Source organism: Archocentrus centrarchus, chromosome 9 (assembly GCF_007364275.1).
Source record: "Archocentrus centrarchus isolate MPI-CPG fArcCen1 chromosome 9, fArcCen1, whole genome shotgun sequence".
Taxonomy (NCBI): domain Eukaryota; kingdom Metazoa; phylum Chordata; class Actinopteri; order Cichliformes; family Cichlidae; genus Archocentrus; species Archocentrus centrarchus.
The window spans coordinates 5,027,663-5,043,590 of NC_044354.1; the positions used below are offsets into that span (position 1 = coordinate 5,027,663).

The window sequence follows — 15,928 nt, forward strand, 5'->3', positions numbered from 1 at the left end:
CGTCAGTTATATGCGTATCATGTTGCGTTTATTGACTCCTCGTAAATTTGTAACCTCAACTTACAAATCAGGACCGTGCAATGTCATAGAGGTAATATTAGCAACTTGTAACCCAGCGATTACTGATTTAAATGTGTTATTACTAGGTCTTGCATGTCGCATTTAAAAAAAAATACAAAATACTTTTGGAAATACAAATACTTTCAACCAGCATGAAGGCAACACGAGGACCGCAAAATTTGCCGGTGTCACGTGACTGGCTGTCCGCACTATCACGCCACCAACAAATCTTCTCAAGTGTTAAGTAATTTCAAATAATACAGTTTAGTAGTAACAGCAAAGTCTCGATCATTTAGACACATTTTTTGTTTTCTCTTTATCCTGATATCTTCATTATTATGTTTCATAAAACTGTGTTTCTATTTTCTGCTTTTCCTGTTTATTTGTATTGGGGCTAACTGCATTACGTGGGAGAAGAAAAACACACTTAAAACTCAGAAATACCCTTGAACAGTTTATTTCCTCCCACTGCTGCAAAACATCTGAAGAGCAGAACATTGACAGGGTTATGTGCCTGTTCATGCTGTCTGCAGTGGTGGAGACACAAGTCACGTGCACTCACAGCAGCTTCCAAAACAACAGCAACAAAAAGGCAGCATCAAAGCATTATGAACAACAACATATAAAATATCTGGGCAAATGAATGCAGCTTATTGTGTTTTCCATAAGATTTAATTCCATCAGATACCTGCAATGGTGGAAAAATGAACATCCCATGATTTCCTCTCAGCATCTCTGCAATATTATGAGTAAAGTCACTAGATGCCCTTCAGCTGAAATCAGTCTCAGCAGCTCAGAGGCGACATATGTGGCTGCATAGTGCCCTGGCTACCAGGGGCCTCCCAAGCTCACCCACAATTGTAATAAAGCTCTTTTTTTAACATGGCAGTGTCCTAAAAGAAAGAAGAAACTATTCCACCTCTTCATATTTGTACCATTGTAACAACACTAATTTAATGAGTAGGCCTCTTGCTGACTGACTGCATGAATTCAGGTGCGCATCAGCAGGGCTCCAGGTGACCTGATTTGTGGATGAATGTGTCAGAAAGGAGCTGTCCCTCTGAGGCAGAGAGGAGGGAAAGGAGAAGATTAGAGGGGGGGGGGGAGACAAATGTATGTTTCCATGAGCAATTACAACACATTTAGTTTGTAACCAGCTCCAAACGTACTTAGGTATCGCTAGCTGCTTAGGTATGGTATTTATCATGTCGCTGTGTCTCTGTCAAAAACAACCTGTCAGCCTGTGTCACCGTCCTCAGTGTGTTTCTAGTTAATAGACATTTTGCTTGGACCTTATCGTCATGGTCCTGGGTTTATGACCCAGCATTTTTAGTTTTAGGACTTTCATTTTTGTATTGTTTAAGGTTACTGTTTGATTCCTAGTTTCTTGTGTTGTTGCAGTTTTGAATTTTTGTCTTATTCTGCTAGTTCCTGGTTGGTTTCATTGTTTCTATCCTCAGGCTTCTTAGTTTGTCTGTCTGACAGACAGACAAACACACCAGGGAGCACAGCAGAACAAGATCAGGGGAGTAAAACTGAATATGATACAAAGTAAAACAGGAAGTAGACATGGAAACAAATGCTGCCTTGACACAACATTTGTTTCCATGTCTACTTCCTGTTTTACTTTGTATCATATTCAGTTTTACGCCCCTGATCTTGTTCTGCTGTGCTCCCTGGTGTGTCCTATCTCCCTGATCATCTCGTGTGTGTATCGTCTGTGTCCTCCTGTTCTTTGTCACATCGTCTCACTTAGCTAGTGTGTTTCCTGGTTCGGAGTTTCCCTGAGTATTCCTAGCTGTTGACCTATTAGCTCCAGTTGAGCTTTCTAGTTTCCTTGTACGTGATGTGCATCCAGAAACAAAGTTGTGTATTTCTGAGTTCACGCTTTCCCTCCCGAGTCCTATGTTTGGGTCCTTATCCTGTCTGCCACACTGCAGACTCTTACTTGTCAGGGTTCTTCAATATTTACAAGGTTCAGTGGACAAGATATGCTAGTTTTGCATATCTCGGTTTTATTCATGCATGTTCAGACATAACTGCATTTGTGAGCTGTGGTGGTTTAATCCAACTGGTTTAATTACTGTTCCTGTGGTGACAGCATTTTGTTGCTTTCACACTGTGGTCAGGTTGCATGGACAGACTAGTGGACCTCACTTTTATACGCCATTTGTGCACTTGGGATACTGCCACCATGCCATTTTGTGGTATAGTAGTGTAGTAACATTTACAGTACTGGGCCCAATTGTTGACCACTTGTGTTTGAGAGTATGCTATTGATGCTGAGCAATTCTATATGCTGAATAATTTTTATTTATATAATTTCAAATGGCATATTTACTAGTCTGTAATTAGGTGCATTTGCACAGTTATGCAAAACTATAAATCTTTTGAATGAAAACAGCCCAACATGTCCAAGAGCAGGTCAAACACCCTAAATCACATATTTCCTAAAAAGCCTCTAGACTGGCTATGGCATGCATTGATACTTATCCCACCCTCCTCAAAGTCATGGACAAAGTTTTACAATGTGTCATACCGAAATACACTGTTCTTCAATGGGCTGAAACATATATCTGATATATATTTATCAGATATATATATATATATATATATATATATATATATATATATATATATATATATATATATATATATATATATATATATATATTAGGGCTGGGACTTTAACGCGTTAATTTCGATTAATTAATTACAGGGAAATTAACGCGTTAAAAATTTTAACGCATTTTAATCGCCCTTTGCACCGTGGAACGTTTCCCGGCATACAGATTATATCGACGCACAATGTCCAAATTAGGGGCCGCATCCTGCGAAGGACCCGGCCCACGTCTTTCGTAGCCCACGAAGACCGCAAAGGCCGGAAGTGAGCGGCTAGCCTTCATATCAGCTTCACCTGCCGTCACCTCTGCGTAGCTCATGTCGGCTAGCAACCGTGAGTGTGAAGCACAGCTGTGTAAAAGCAGCTGGTTAAACGGAGAATGAACTTTTTCTCCTTTTTGTGGTTTAATTTTAAGTCTTTAATTCAAAATAAGCTGTTAAAACAAGCATAACACATTTCAACATCAAGGAATACAGCTGAGAGAATGATTCATTTCCAGCTATAACAAGTGAGACATTAATGTTGAATAAAACTATCCAGTTACGATGCTTAACTTTAGTTTCAGGAGTTTGCTTATCACAGGAGCACTTCCACCCTTCGTTGGTCTGTGTAGTAGACTGGTGGGAAAATAAACAAAATTTTAAAGTTTAAGCTTATGTATATTGATTTATTAATCAACTAAACTTAAATTAATATTTCTCATGTCAAATATTGAAATGCGATTAAAATGCGATTAATTTCGATTAATTAATTACAAAGCTTGTAATTAATTCGATTAATTTTTTTAATCGAGTCCCACCCCTAATATATATATATCAGATATATATATATATATATATATATATATATCAGATATATATCAGATATATATCAGATATATATCAGATATATATATATATATATATATATATATATATATATATATATATATATATATATATATATATTGCACATATTAAGTATTAAGTATTGCACATATTAAGTATATAAATAAATAAGTATATAAATAAATAAATAAATTATAATTATAAATAATAAATTCCACTAACTAGCAAACCGAACTAGTAAAAAGTAAAATCTCACAGTACTTAAATGATAGCATGCTTCCACAATTACGTTGCCTTTCTTATAGTACTATATGACATTTCATTGCTAATTTCTGGCCTGAAAACAAGAACAAAATAGAGCAAATTTATTCAGTTTGAGTATTTAGCCCAGGTTGGTATGCTAACAAAGATTCAGCAAGGCAATTTTCTATAAAGTGGTTACACTCGGTTGCAGCTGCTGTCAGCACAGTTTTCTCCACCTCTTTGAGGAGTTGCAACAAAGGTAAAACCAGAGGCTCTTGCACTCAGATTGACAGCATCAGTAACTCTAACTTAGAAAAGCGTGACAGAGATAATTGTGTTTCAGCAGCTCGTGACGCACACAAGACTCACCTGACTGGTTTGTCCTTTCATAGAGATCACATGGAACTGTACAATGTGTGTATGTGTCTCTGTCTGTGCATGTGTGTCCAAGCAAACACGAACCACGCTGAGCAGACTGCTATCATCTCAAGAAAAAACATAAATAAACATTGAGTGCACCATGTCCAAATGCCCAGCGTGGCCTTTAGGAGCCAGATGAAGGAAAGTGCATTTCTCCTGTGGGTGCCCGGTGATCCATCTCCACCCATGTCCTCTGCATCCATGTTTCCCACTCTGACTCTCCCTCTTGAGCACCACAGGAAAATGGCAGGGAAGGCATGCTTGAAAGCCTTTCTGAAGGCATTGCCCACAAAAGCATACGCAAACGGGTCTGCAGAAGAGTTGGAGTAAGACATGCATAGCTGTTTTCACAATGACAAACTTTAATGGCACAACCAAACTTGTGAATTGTAGTTTTCTCAAAACTTTAGGGACAGTTATAAAAAGAATCACTTTAGCCTACACTGACTGACTGGGGCAGATGGCTGCCGGTCCCTGGGCCCGGACCTCTCTTCCTGGACAAAGGGAGCTCTTCCTCCCTACCATCTCCCATGTGGCTGTGCGTGTGTACATAGTGTATTTATACCTATCCAGAGCCATCTAAGCTTTAAGGCCCCTCTTCTGTAGAACCAGCTCCCAGGTTTGGATTCAGGAGACAGACACCCTCTCTGTTTTTAAGATTAGGCTTAAAACTTTTCTTTATGATAAAGCTTATAGTTAGGGCTAGATCAGGTGACCCTGAACCATCTCTTAGTTATGCTACAATAGACCTAGGCTGCTGGGGCAGACAAAAAGTATTTCTTCTTCATTCACCTCTTCTTACTCTGTTTATAACCCCACTCTTCATTTAATCATTAATGGTTAAATAAATCCAATCCTGTCTCTCCCCTCAGCCCCAGCCGGTCACAGCAGATGACTGCCCCTTGATGACGGGTTGGTGGTGTACTGGGGGTTCTGTTTATGACTATGCTTCCTCCTCACAGTCACCCAGCCGACCTGCTGGATATTAAGATAAATCTATGGAGATTTATAGTTACCAATTAAATTAAAATAAACTCCTCACACCATGAGTCTGTCATCTACTTAAATTTCAAACTGTTCTAAATAATATAAATAGGACTTTGTACAGACCCACGTGGTTTGCGTTAATTTGGATTTTATATACTTTTTCAACTACAGATCCCATAATGCTTCTGAAACCAAATTTACACCTTTGGATCTGATCACAGATTTTGCTCATGTACTCGTAACTACAGTTCATAACTACAGTGCTTAACAAATAACAGTCAGTACCAAAACAGAGATTTTTTAAAAATTTATTTCTGTAAAACATGAATTTACTTTGTCTAAAAAGCACTGAGGTGATTTTTTTAGTTTTAAATATGTTTCTGGGAGATTTCTACAATATTTTTGTTTTATTGTTTGTTTTTTTTAACAGGTGGTCTAATAAATTTGTTAAGCACTGTAGGTCGAGATTTACACACTTCTATAATTTTCATGAGAAGAGAGGTTTTAGCATAATCTTAATATGCAACACTTTATATTTGACAACACAGAAAAACACCACCAAACTCAGCATGTGGTCTTGATGAGCGTGCTGATAAATATTCTATTCTATTCAAAAACCCATCAATCTATTTTAATGCTGAAATACCTTAAAATACTGGAACCTATGACTACTGCACATATGCAACACTTCCTTCATATTTGACAACACAGGAAAAAAATAACAAAAAGATTAATTAAAAAAAAATTTTTTTTTATTGATGTTCAATTTTAACACTGGAAACAGTCAAAGGTTTTGACTGGGACTGTACTTCAGTTGACTTGTTCAAATGAAGATAAAAAAAGCGCCAAACAAAAAGAAATCGTCTCCTTGAGATGTTTAGTCCTGTAGGGTAAAAGATGCTACAGTACTAGAAAGATATCCCAACAATCACTTGGCAACAGTGGGGAGGAAAAACTCCCTGGATCAGGGGCGGCCATCTGTCACGACCGGTTGGGGATAATGGGACTAAAAAGGAGACGAGCGGAAGTGTACTACAGTTTTTGGAATTTTTAAAATGCTGAAGTACACTTTTTACCTTTTTTTTGATTTGGCGCATTCTAATTTTTAAAAAAATGATCTGCTTCAGGATTTTAAAAGCAGCAGGGCAGTGTGGAAAAGTCTAAAGGTTAATTTAATCATCGCTGCCCTTACGGCAGCATCTAAAGGGCTTAAGAAAAGCTGAAAAGAATCTGGCAAATTTAGACTTCTTTGGAGGAGGACTGGGGAAGACACCGAGTTCGAATTTCAGGTTCCTCAGCAGAGCTTCGTCAAAAGAAGAATCGTATGCCATAGCGGCCTTCAACACCTTGCCTGGGGATCCAAACTCCTTGATGAGTCTTTTAGATAACAATTTGGTGACCTGGTACATGGAGTCCTCGAGATTTCCGGCAGACTCTATGTTGCTGATTTCCTTGTTCGCCAGCTCTTTCAGACGGTCCAGGACCATGTTTATTTCCTGGCTAGACAGAAGCTGTTGCTTCTTGGATTTTATGATGATCCGGATTAATAGAAAGGATGTGAGGTTTTCAGATAGTCTCTCAGCATCAAACGATGACACAGACACTTGTGAGAGTCCCTGCTTGGACATCTCTGAAGGTGATGGCTGCCTTGATATTGGCACAGAGTGACTGGATGTAGCAGAGCTTTTTTCCAGAAAGATGCGCTTCTCTGTTGTACTCACTTTATCTAACTCTGTGTCTTTCTCCGGTGTTGGGGTCTGGGCTGAAACAAAAAACTTCTGGATTTCTACTGATGCTGGCCTTGAAGGAGAGGATGATGTAGATCCTCTGCCACTTTGTTCCAAACCATCTGACTCTGTGTCTTTCTCCAGTGTTGGGGTCTGGGCTGAAGCAATAAAGTTCTGGATTTCTACTGATGCTGGCCTTGAAGGAGAGGATGATGTAGATCCTCTGCCACTTTGTTCCAAACCATCTGACTCTGTGTCTTTCTCCAGTGTTGGGGTCTGGGCTGAAGCAATAAAGTTCTGGATTTCTACTGATGCTGGCCTTGAAGGAGAGGATGATGTAGATCCTCTGCCACTTTGTTCCAAACCATCTGACTCTGTGTCTTTCTCCAGTGTTGGGGTCTGGGCTGAAGCAATAAAGTTCTGGATGTCTGCTATGGCCCCAGAAACCTTGTCGTTTTGAATGGTTTGCTCTAACTCTTGATTCTCCAGCCAGAGAACAATCTTCTGCACAAACTTTTCCCCCAAGTCCTCTATGAGAACATAGAGGACCTCGAAAGAAAATGGACGCTCTGAACACCCTACTGCATGTGGCGTCCTGGAGATGACTGACTCTGATAGAGACCTCCTCATCACCGGCACTGGGATTTTATAAAGGTAATTGTCTATTAAAAGATCAAATATGTTGTTTGTCAGTTGTCTTGAAAGATCCCTGACCTCCTCGCTGTTTTTCAGAATTTCGGAAATGCCCTTTGTCAGTTCGTTATACAAGTTATTAACAGATGACTTGATGCTGTCAAAGCTGACTGGAGAAGATGATTTAACTGTGCTCTTCGGGGTTGGTGCCTCTTGAGGAGGCGCATGGGAGGATGTAGAAGCCTCAGGACAAGGAGTTCCAGGCATTGATCTTGGGAGGCTGACATTGATACTCTCAGTGCTGGTCTGTCTCTCATCCTGAGGGAGTTTGGGCAGACAAACTATATATTTCCTGCTTTTTCTAACTGCTTCCTTCAGCTCTTTTCTCATCTGTGTAAACTGTTTCTCGACAAACATGTAAAACAGCTGTTTGTGGACATTTCGCTTGGTGCAGACTGTTGATGGTAAACTTGAGCTGAAAAAATCTCTCAATTTCTTGATGAGTAACCTCATGTTACAGGCAGGTATAGGTGAGCTAGGTGCCTCACTGGGCTCATCAGAGTCACGATTCTGGTTGTCTGATATTATGGTGATAACGTCCCCTGCAACTTTTTCTACTGGGAGTGGAGCTGGGATGTTTTCAGCTTTTCCCTCAGTTTCTGGGAGGTCCTGGGTTTCTTCATGTCCTTCATCTTCCTCATCATCTTTTGCCTGCTCCTCTGTGATATCTGCGTCTCCATGCCATTTTGTTAGAATTGAACAAATCTCATTGGTCGCTGATTCTGCTTCGATAATGGATGCTTTGCTTTGATCACTGGAATGACCGGAGCTAGAATCATCTCCCCTTCTCGTGCAGCACTGCTTCAGCTGACCTGCACAGCTTTTTAGGCATGAGGCAATGTAAGAGACCATGCGACGCAGGTTTTTTATGTTTCTCAATCTTCCACTTATATAGATTGCAGGGTCTGAAGGCAAACTGGAGCTACCTGTGATCAGAGAGACGGCCAGGGATATCTTATCCGCGACCTCCCTCTCAATCATCTGTGCAAGCTTCCAAGTGCGCTTACCCGTCGATTTCAGAGCACTCGTGATGCTGGCTGAAAGAGAGTCTCCAAATGCTGACTTCATTTTTTTTGTTATATTCTCTGGACTTTCTCCCCTGAGTGCCTGGTTTTGAATTTGAGGCAGAGCAAGTCTCAGGATTCTGGCAGAAGCTATCTGAATTATTTCAGAAATCATGTCAGCCAGAAGTGCTTGGACATCTGAATCCAAAGCACCATCTTCTATCATGCTCCACTGTAATTCAGAGAGCTTTTCAAAGTAGCTATTAATAACTGGTAACAGGTCTTCTGGTGTGACCAAGATTGGAACTTCATCTTTGGGTTCTGTCATTGTAACAAGTTTGATTTTCTTTGTTTATGAGTTCAGAAATGCTGGATTTTCGTTGGTTTGTTGGACCTCTGTTTACTAACGCACTCTGGGTAATGAAGACAGTCGCGAGGGTACTTACTAATAAGGTCTGAGCCAAGCATGACGTCATCAAAACATGAAACAATTCCGGCGGTCTTAATCGCAGACACGTCACTATCGAGCACGCGCGCAGAATGCGAACACGCATGAATGAAAGCCACTAGCGCGCGCACACACACGCGCGCGAAGCAGCAATTCGTATCTTTCAGTCACGGTTTTGTCCCCTCTCGGTCCGGAACGTACGACCAGGGGGCTTTCGCTAGCTAACTGTTACGATAGCGATCCGTTCCGAGAGCTTCTCAGCTGTAAAGTGCGTTATAAATTAACTGTATTATTAATGAGCAGAGTGATGAGCAGACAGCAGCAAACAGAAGGTCTGGGCCCTATTCCAGGAAGCATGTTCAACAAACTCTGAGTTTAAAAACAAACTCTGAGCTGACCAACTCTGAGATCGGCAACTGATCAGAGTCAGTTCAATCAAGTCTGACTATGTTCGCCCTGAGTTAGCGCGTGCGTGAGTAAAGAAAGAAAGAAAGCCATCATCAATGGAGCGCCGACACCATGTTTCACCATGGCAACAAGTAAACAAAGAGCGGAGCTTCCATTTTAATCTCTCTCTCTCTCTCTCTCTCTCTCTCTCTCTCTATATATATATATATATATATATATATATATATATATATATATATATATATGAGAGAGTGAGAGTGAGAGTTTAGGGTTTAGGTGTTGTAGTTTTGGAGCTGGAGCAGTTCTAGTGTGATCCAGATGGGAAAAAAGTGCTGAAATGGCCCTTTATTGAAGTTTCACAAATTAGATAAAGGTTTCACAAATCACAAACTTGGTTTTAAATACTCTGCTATTAGTGCAGAATAATCTAATCCAGGTTTGAAGTGTGTAGGTGTTGTAGTTTTTTAAGCAGAGCAGATTAAAGATGCTGAAGGTAGGGAAAAATTAAGTATATATATATATACACACACACACCTGAGTCAAATATAGAAGTCATTACCAGGACTCTGGAGAACTTGACTGCATACTGAGGAGGTAATTCAGCCATTTGATTCAGGTGTGTTGGATCAGGGACAAATCTAAAACCTGCAGGACACCGGACCTCAAGGCCTGGATCTGAGGATCCCTGGACTTGAGAAAACTGAACAGACTGAAAATTATGACCCAAAAAGAATATAAAGATATCAACACAGCACCAGGAAAAGAATACATTTAAATTTTCTCCCCTCTGACACACTCAAAGTACACAAAAATTTATTTAAGGAATAGAAAAGTGGATTTTGCATATGTCACCTTTAAGTAAGGGGTAATGTGACTGAGTATATATAAAGACAATAAAGTGCTCCCAGCTTACCCAGTGCACTTAAGAGGAGCTGCAGAAGCCAAGATAAGATCTGAGACTGAAAAACCGCTCATCCACTGGGCAGAAAAGCAAAACAAAATCCCCAAATTAGGAGCTTCTTCATATGCCTTCTTATTTACATTTTTTAATGTAATGTTTGATGTTCATATTGCTGCAGCTACCTCATTCTGAGCTATTTTTCTTCTGAAGGATAAGCAACAGTAAAAAGTAAAGGTAGCTTTGGTCCATGGAGGTTTAGCTGACAGAGGAGGGATCGTGCATTACTGTACAGCGCCGACACACTGACACAGCCTGCCTGAAAAATGCTCAGAAAGAATCCTTACATGAACTTCATTACAAAAATCAGTCTAAAATTTGCAAACCAGCAAGTGGGAATTAAATTGGTATTTTGCCAACAGGTCAGCTTACTCATAGGTCATAATTTGTAAGATTTCTGAGGTGAAAAAAATTGGCAAGCAGTATGCTTTATACAGCCACATTCAACACATTCCACCACACAAACATTTTTTAATACCTTGAGCCTGTAAGCCTCTCTATTCTTGTTTTGACTGTGTGACCACAGAACACCTGAAACATAACCAAATGAAACTGTATCATTTCACTTCACTGTTAAACCCTCAAGTTAAATTGTATCTTTCATGGTGACAGTACCTCCCTCTTCTTCTCCAGCCTGACTCCAAAATGTGAGCAGGAAAAAAAAAAAGCCAAAGACAGGTGGTCACAGAATCACAGCTCCATGACAAGTGTGGTGATTCTGACAGTAACAAGTGGCCAAAGTCCTCCATGAAAACAGAGCATGAAACAGAGGCCGTGTCGTGTGGTGTGAACTATTTATTATTCATATATACACTGACATATTGCACAGGTTATAAATCTTAAGAGCATTTAAACAAAAATCCTGGCTTTCATCAAGCAAGAAAAAAAACCAGAAACCTCATATTTCATGTGAAGGATGCAAGTTTTGTGCGTTGTTTTTCTTGTGCGTATGTTGTTGTTCAAGGGATTTCCAATCTCAGTTATTTACACACAAAGATAAATATATATATATATATATATATATACCTTTTCAAAAGAGTTTACAAACTGATAAAACAGTTTCAAGACACTCGAGCTCTTCCACTTTTGCATACAAGTGGTACATGACCCTGGATGAAATTACACCCTAACAGTGTGTTTATCAAACAGCGGATTGTTGGCTTGCTATGGGTTTTGGAGGACAGGTTCAGATGCGAAAACATCATGCGTCATCCGTTCATGTTTACCGGCTTAAACCTCATCCTAGCTCAGCTTTGGTGAGCAAGTTCTTGGGACATGTTGTACCATTTTCTCCTACATACAAGCCACGACAAGATTTGCCTGGATTTGTGAGAACAGTGTGCATAATATAGCTTCAAACTAAAAAACTCCTTTCTTTTGAGGTCCTAAGAGATTTTTTTTTTTTTTTTACATGTAGAACTGAGCATAAAAACAGCTGTCTACATCAGAGATATCTGAACCTAAAATCATTTTTGTCAAGTTGGATCTGACCACACCAATTGCATTAAAATCTTCCTCTAAGCATCAATATGTGTACATGGATTTCACAATTACGTATGCGTGAGTGGTTTGCAGGAAGAGCAGTGGTAAGAACTGAGGGACGCCCACATCTCAAAGATTTCCGTACAGCCGACTTCCTCATCAGTCTGCATCAGTGAGACGGGGTCTGGAGCGGGGAGGAAGGACGGAGGCGCCACGGTGCTCATATGTTGAAGCTCTCTCCACAACCACATGTGCCCTTGATGTTAGGGTTGAAGAAGACAAATTCAGTAGACAGCTTTGACTCCACAAAGTCCATCTCAGTTCCCAGAAGGGTCAGCTGAGCCTTCTTCTCTATAAACACCCTTACACCTGAAAGAAAGGCAGAAGAATGTCATCGCTACTACTGTTAGCTAGAAGGTTGTGGTTTTGATTGTTTGCAGGCACTGAAACACAAATATTACCAATGAAATAAAAAGGTTCCAGAAATGGGGCTTTGGAAAAATCTAAAACTTTACCCGATTTAAATCTCTGGACTGCTTTCAATGCAGCTGCTGTTTTTAGATTGATCCCATTTTGTCCACTTGCAGGATTTCCTCTAGTGAGTCAAAATGGCAATACTTCAACTTGATTTAAACTTTGTTTTGGAAATAAAGTCACATGAAGGAAAACTGATGTGAAACAGGTGTAGAGTGAAATCTGCATTAATGTGGGCAAAAAAAAAAAAAAAAAAACCATCCTGTGCCAGTGTGAGAGCTGCTGCCATGCACCACAGTTCACGTGATCCTCCACACAAAATTTGGGTCAGTTTGAAACCGTTGTCTGTGGTGAAATTGGAGCGTGCACAGTGCAAGTGGTCTGAGAGAGCTACAGATAGAAACCATGCTGAAAGTGGTCGAGAGGTGTCCAAGAAGATAAATGGGAGCTCAATGGGAGCTCATCCAAATTTGAAGTGGGGTGAGGTTTTTGTTTTTAACAGGCTTAATCCTGGAACTTTTTAAAATCACACTTAGTACTGAGCTGAAAACCCATAAAAATGCCCAACTTCAGCCCCACTTATTCTAATATCCAAAAACCTATTGTGGCAGACACCAGCATGCCAGGAATCAGTCCATGCTCAGCTTGCTTCATAATAACACATAGCTTACCATCCTGCACTACTTCCTCATCAGACTTTTCTTTCTCCTTCGTGTAGTCCAGTGTATAAGTCAGCCCATTACAGCCACGTGTTCTCACGCCGACTTTCAAACCAATCTGATGAAAAAACAGATGTTAACGTACAAGTTTTTTATATTTTGTTATTATATATGCAGTATAAAGAGGACTAACGAGGAATAATAAGTCAACAAGAAAATTTTGCTGAAAGAACATCTCAACTGTTTTATTATTAAGCATCGTTATACTCCTCACAGAGTTCAATCTTCTAGTTTCTTTAACTTGTAAGGCTTCTGTGACACAGTAACCATATCTCAAAATGTTTCAGCAGGATTTTGTTGCTGTTAATTTAATGGAATAAATGATACTTTCTAAACAGACAGAAAAAGCAAAGCTCTCTGTGGAGGCTTGATGTCCCTGTTTTGATGGGATAATTAACATTTTGGGCTACAATCCAAAACAACATTTACTGATGTTGCTAGTCTCCTTCCCACAACTATTCCTTCTATGAATTTTAAATTTAATTTCAAGTAATCAGTTAAAAGGTGAGCTTAGCAAATTAAAAAAAACAGGGTGAATGTGCTGCTTTTTTTTTGCCTTTTCCCTTACCCATATATAAATAGAGATAAGCAGTTAAATAGCACATCACGCTGCTTCTTTATATGTTTTCTAATGGCTGCAAAGTCTTCCTGATTGGATTATGTTTCATCAGGCATATTTATTACTCACATATTCTGGCTTGTCCTGCAACAACAATCTGATCCTGCTCACTGCTGCCGGAGTCTAAAAAGAGACAACAGTAGGTTAAAAAGTTACTGCTAGCAGCTACAACACACACTGCATCAATCACTGGAAGTGAAATAACAGGAACTTCTGCAGTTTCAGTAGCAGTAGTAGTAGTAGTAGAGTGTATGTAGGTGCTGAAAGTATCGATCAGTGTTTGGGCTTTAATGTGGAGGCATTTGAGAGAGAAGATGCTAATCTCTTAAAGCCCTTAAAGGGTGATAATCTGCATGTGCTGTTCTGCATCACACCTGTGCCACAACCTGGAGTTGTTTAAAAATCCAGGCCTAACAAAGTTATGTCTAAAACTACACTTATAGGTCCTTGTAGATCATATAGCATTTAATACCACACTAGCACATGGCTAAAAATATGACTATAGTAAATACATTGTGTCCTGTATTATGAGTCATTTGGTAGCAATCCTGCTTCCTGAAGGGTGAAAACACAAACTACAACAGACCCCTTATTATGTGACGCACCATCTGCAGTTACGTCACTGAAGGATGTCCCACTACTTTAAGTTCACTTCAGCGCACTAACTTTATCAGCAGAAACCACCGTGCAGGCACATTATCTTGCAACAGCACTGTTACCAGAGCTCATTAGCTGAAACACCCCCAGCTGAACATATTCATCCCACCCATAACAACAAGCCACCTAGCCTATACTGAGAGCTTGCTACATGCAGTGTGCTCCCGAAATTTCATTTACATTAACATTAAATATCACTTTGTCCAATACTTTCATTCCTTTCTCTACAGCTGGTAAAGAGTAACAGCAAGTTTGGTGGCTAATACAATCGAAGTGAGAGTGGTATGTACAGAAATGGGACCACGATGGAAATAAGTGTTTACGCTTTTTTTTGTGCAATCCTGGTTTCTTATGCCATGTAATGTTATGTTTTTGTAAGGCATGATTAACTGAATACACTAAACTAAAAATACCTATTTAAAGTCTTATAGTAGTTTATATACAAATAAGTTGCAATCTGATGCCTTGCTGATATCCATCTACTCATAGTATCTGCAATCACTGTGTAACTCCCCCAATTTATTCAGAATTTACTTTAATTTTTTCATACATGTGTGTACAATAAAGATTTCTGGGAACCCCATCCTCCATTTTTTAATTTTAATAACAGTATAATAATGCATGCTAAAACCCGAAAATGATCCACCATAATATAGCACCAATAACTAAATTACAATTATCAGTTTCAAAGGCGAAACTACTTATATGATACTGCAATGATGTGCTAACTAATCTGTACTTTACAGTCAGGTTATTAATCTCAAACTCTCAGAACAGACTTAACCCATCTGTTGTCTGAGCATGTAATGTTTACGGGACAAAGGGAAAGATCCCAACGATCCATGACTCAGGATATTTTTATTGAGCCTCGATGCTGCCAAAACTTTTGCGAGCTTCTCAATTTTACCAATAAAGAGACTTACTAAACTGTACGTTTGTAATAATCAATCCTGCACGTTATCGCCCTTACTCCATAATCCAGACCTTGTTAAGGGCGGGTACTGTTTTCTAAATTCCAGCAGAAGTTTAAATTTACACCGTGTGTCCTGAATCTGTGACTGTGTGCTTTATTGCAAACGTGCAGTTTGCTGTCAAGTTACACAAACGTCAGATACAGTCCCAAAAAGCGTCTTGGTTAGCCACTTAGCGGTATTAGCATCTAGCTCAGCCTAAAGTAATTCTTGCAGAACCACCTTAATGTGTTTAAATATTATGAACTCTCATACAAAATGAAAATTGCAGCGTTCCGATAAAGTTCACTAAAAGTTTCAATTAAGTTGATCTGCGTGTAACAGATGATTAGCTAGCTTAGCCAACTTACACAACTATCATCACACCGGACGCCGCTGTTAGCAGCACTGTTATCTAAGTATCACGTACTCAAAGAACAAAAACTACTTCACATACATGTATGACCTAAAAAATATGCACATATAATAACTTACGAGTGTCAGTGCTGCTTTCGTGGCTAGTATCTTTCTTTTGTTGACCGCTCGGACGGTCGCTCGCACTATGGAGGCAGACATGTTGCTCGCGACAGTTAAAATCATAACATAGGACTGCGCAAGCGTGTAAAAAC

General features: G+C 39.6%; 1 protein-coding gene across 1 annotated transcript; it reads right to left on the bottom strand.

Moving 5' to 3' along the window:
- Positions 1-11,178: 11,178 nt before the first annotated feature.
- isca1 (iron-sulfur cluster assembly 1) lies at positions 11,179-15,928 on the bottom strand. The gene is made up of 4 exons (XM_030737414.1): positions 15,795-15,928; positions 13,762-13,815; positions 13,026-13,131; positions 11,179-12,249 (listed from the first exon to the last, which is right to left on the bottom strand). Exons 1-4 carry the CDS (start codon positions 15,897-15,899, stop codon positions 12,101-12,103), a joined length of 414 nt encoding a protein of 137 aa, XP_030593274.1. The 5' UTR covers positions 15,900-15,928; the 3' UTR covers positions 11,179-12,100.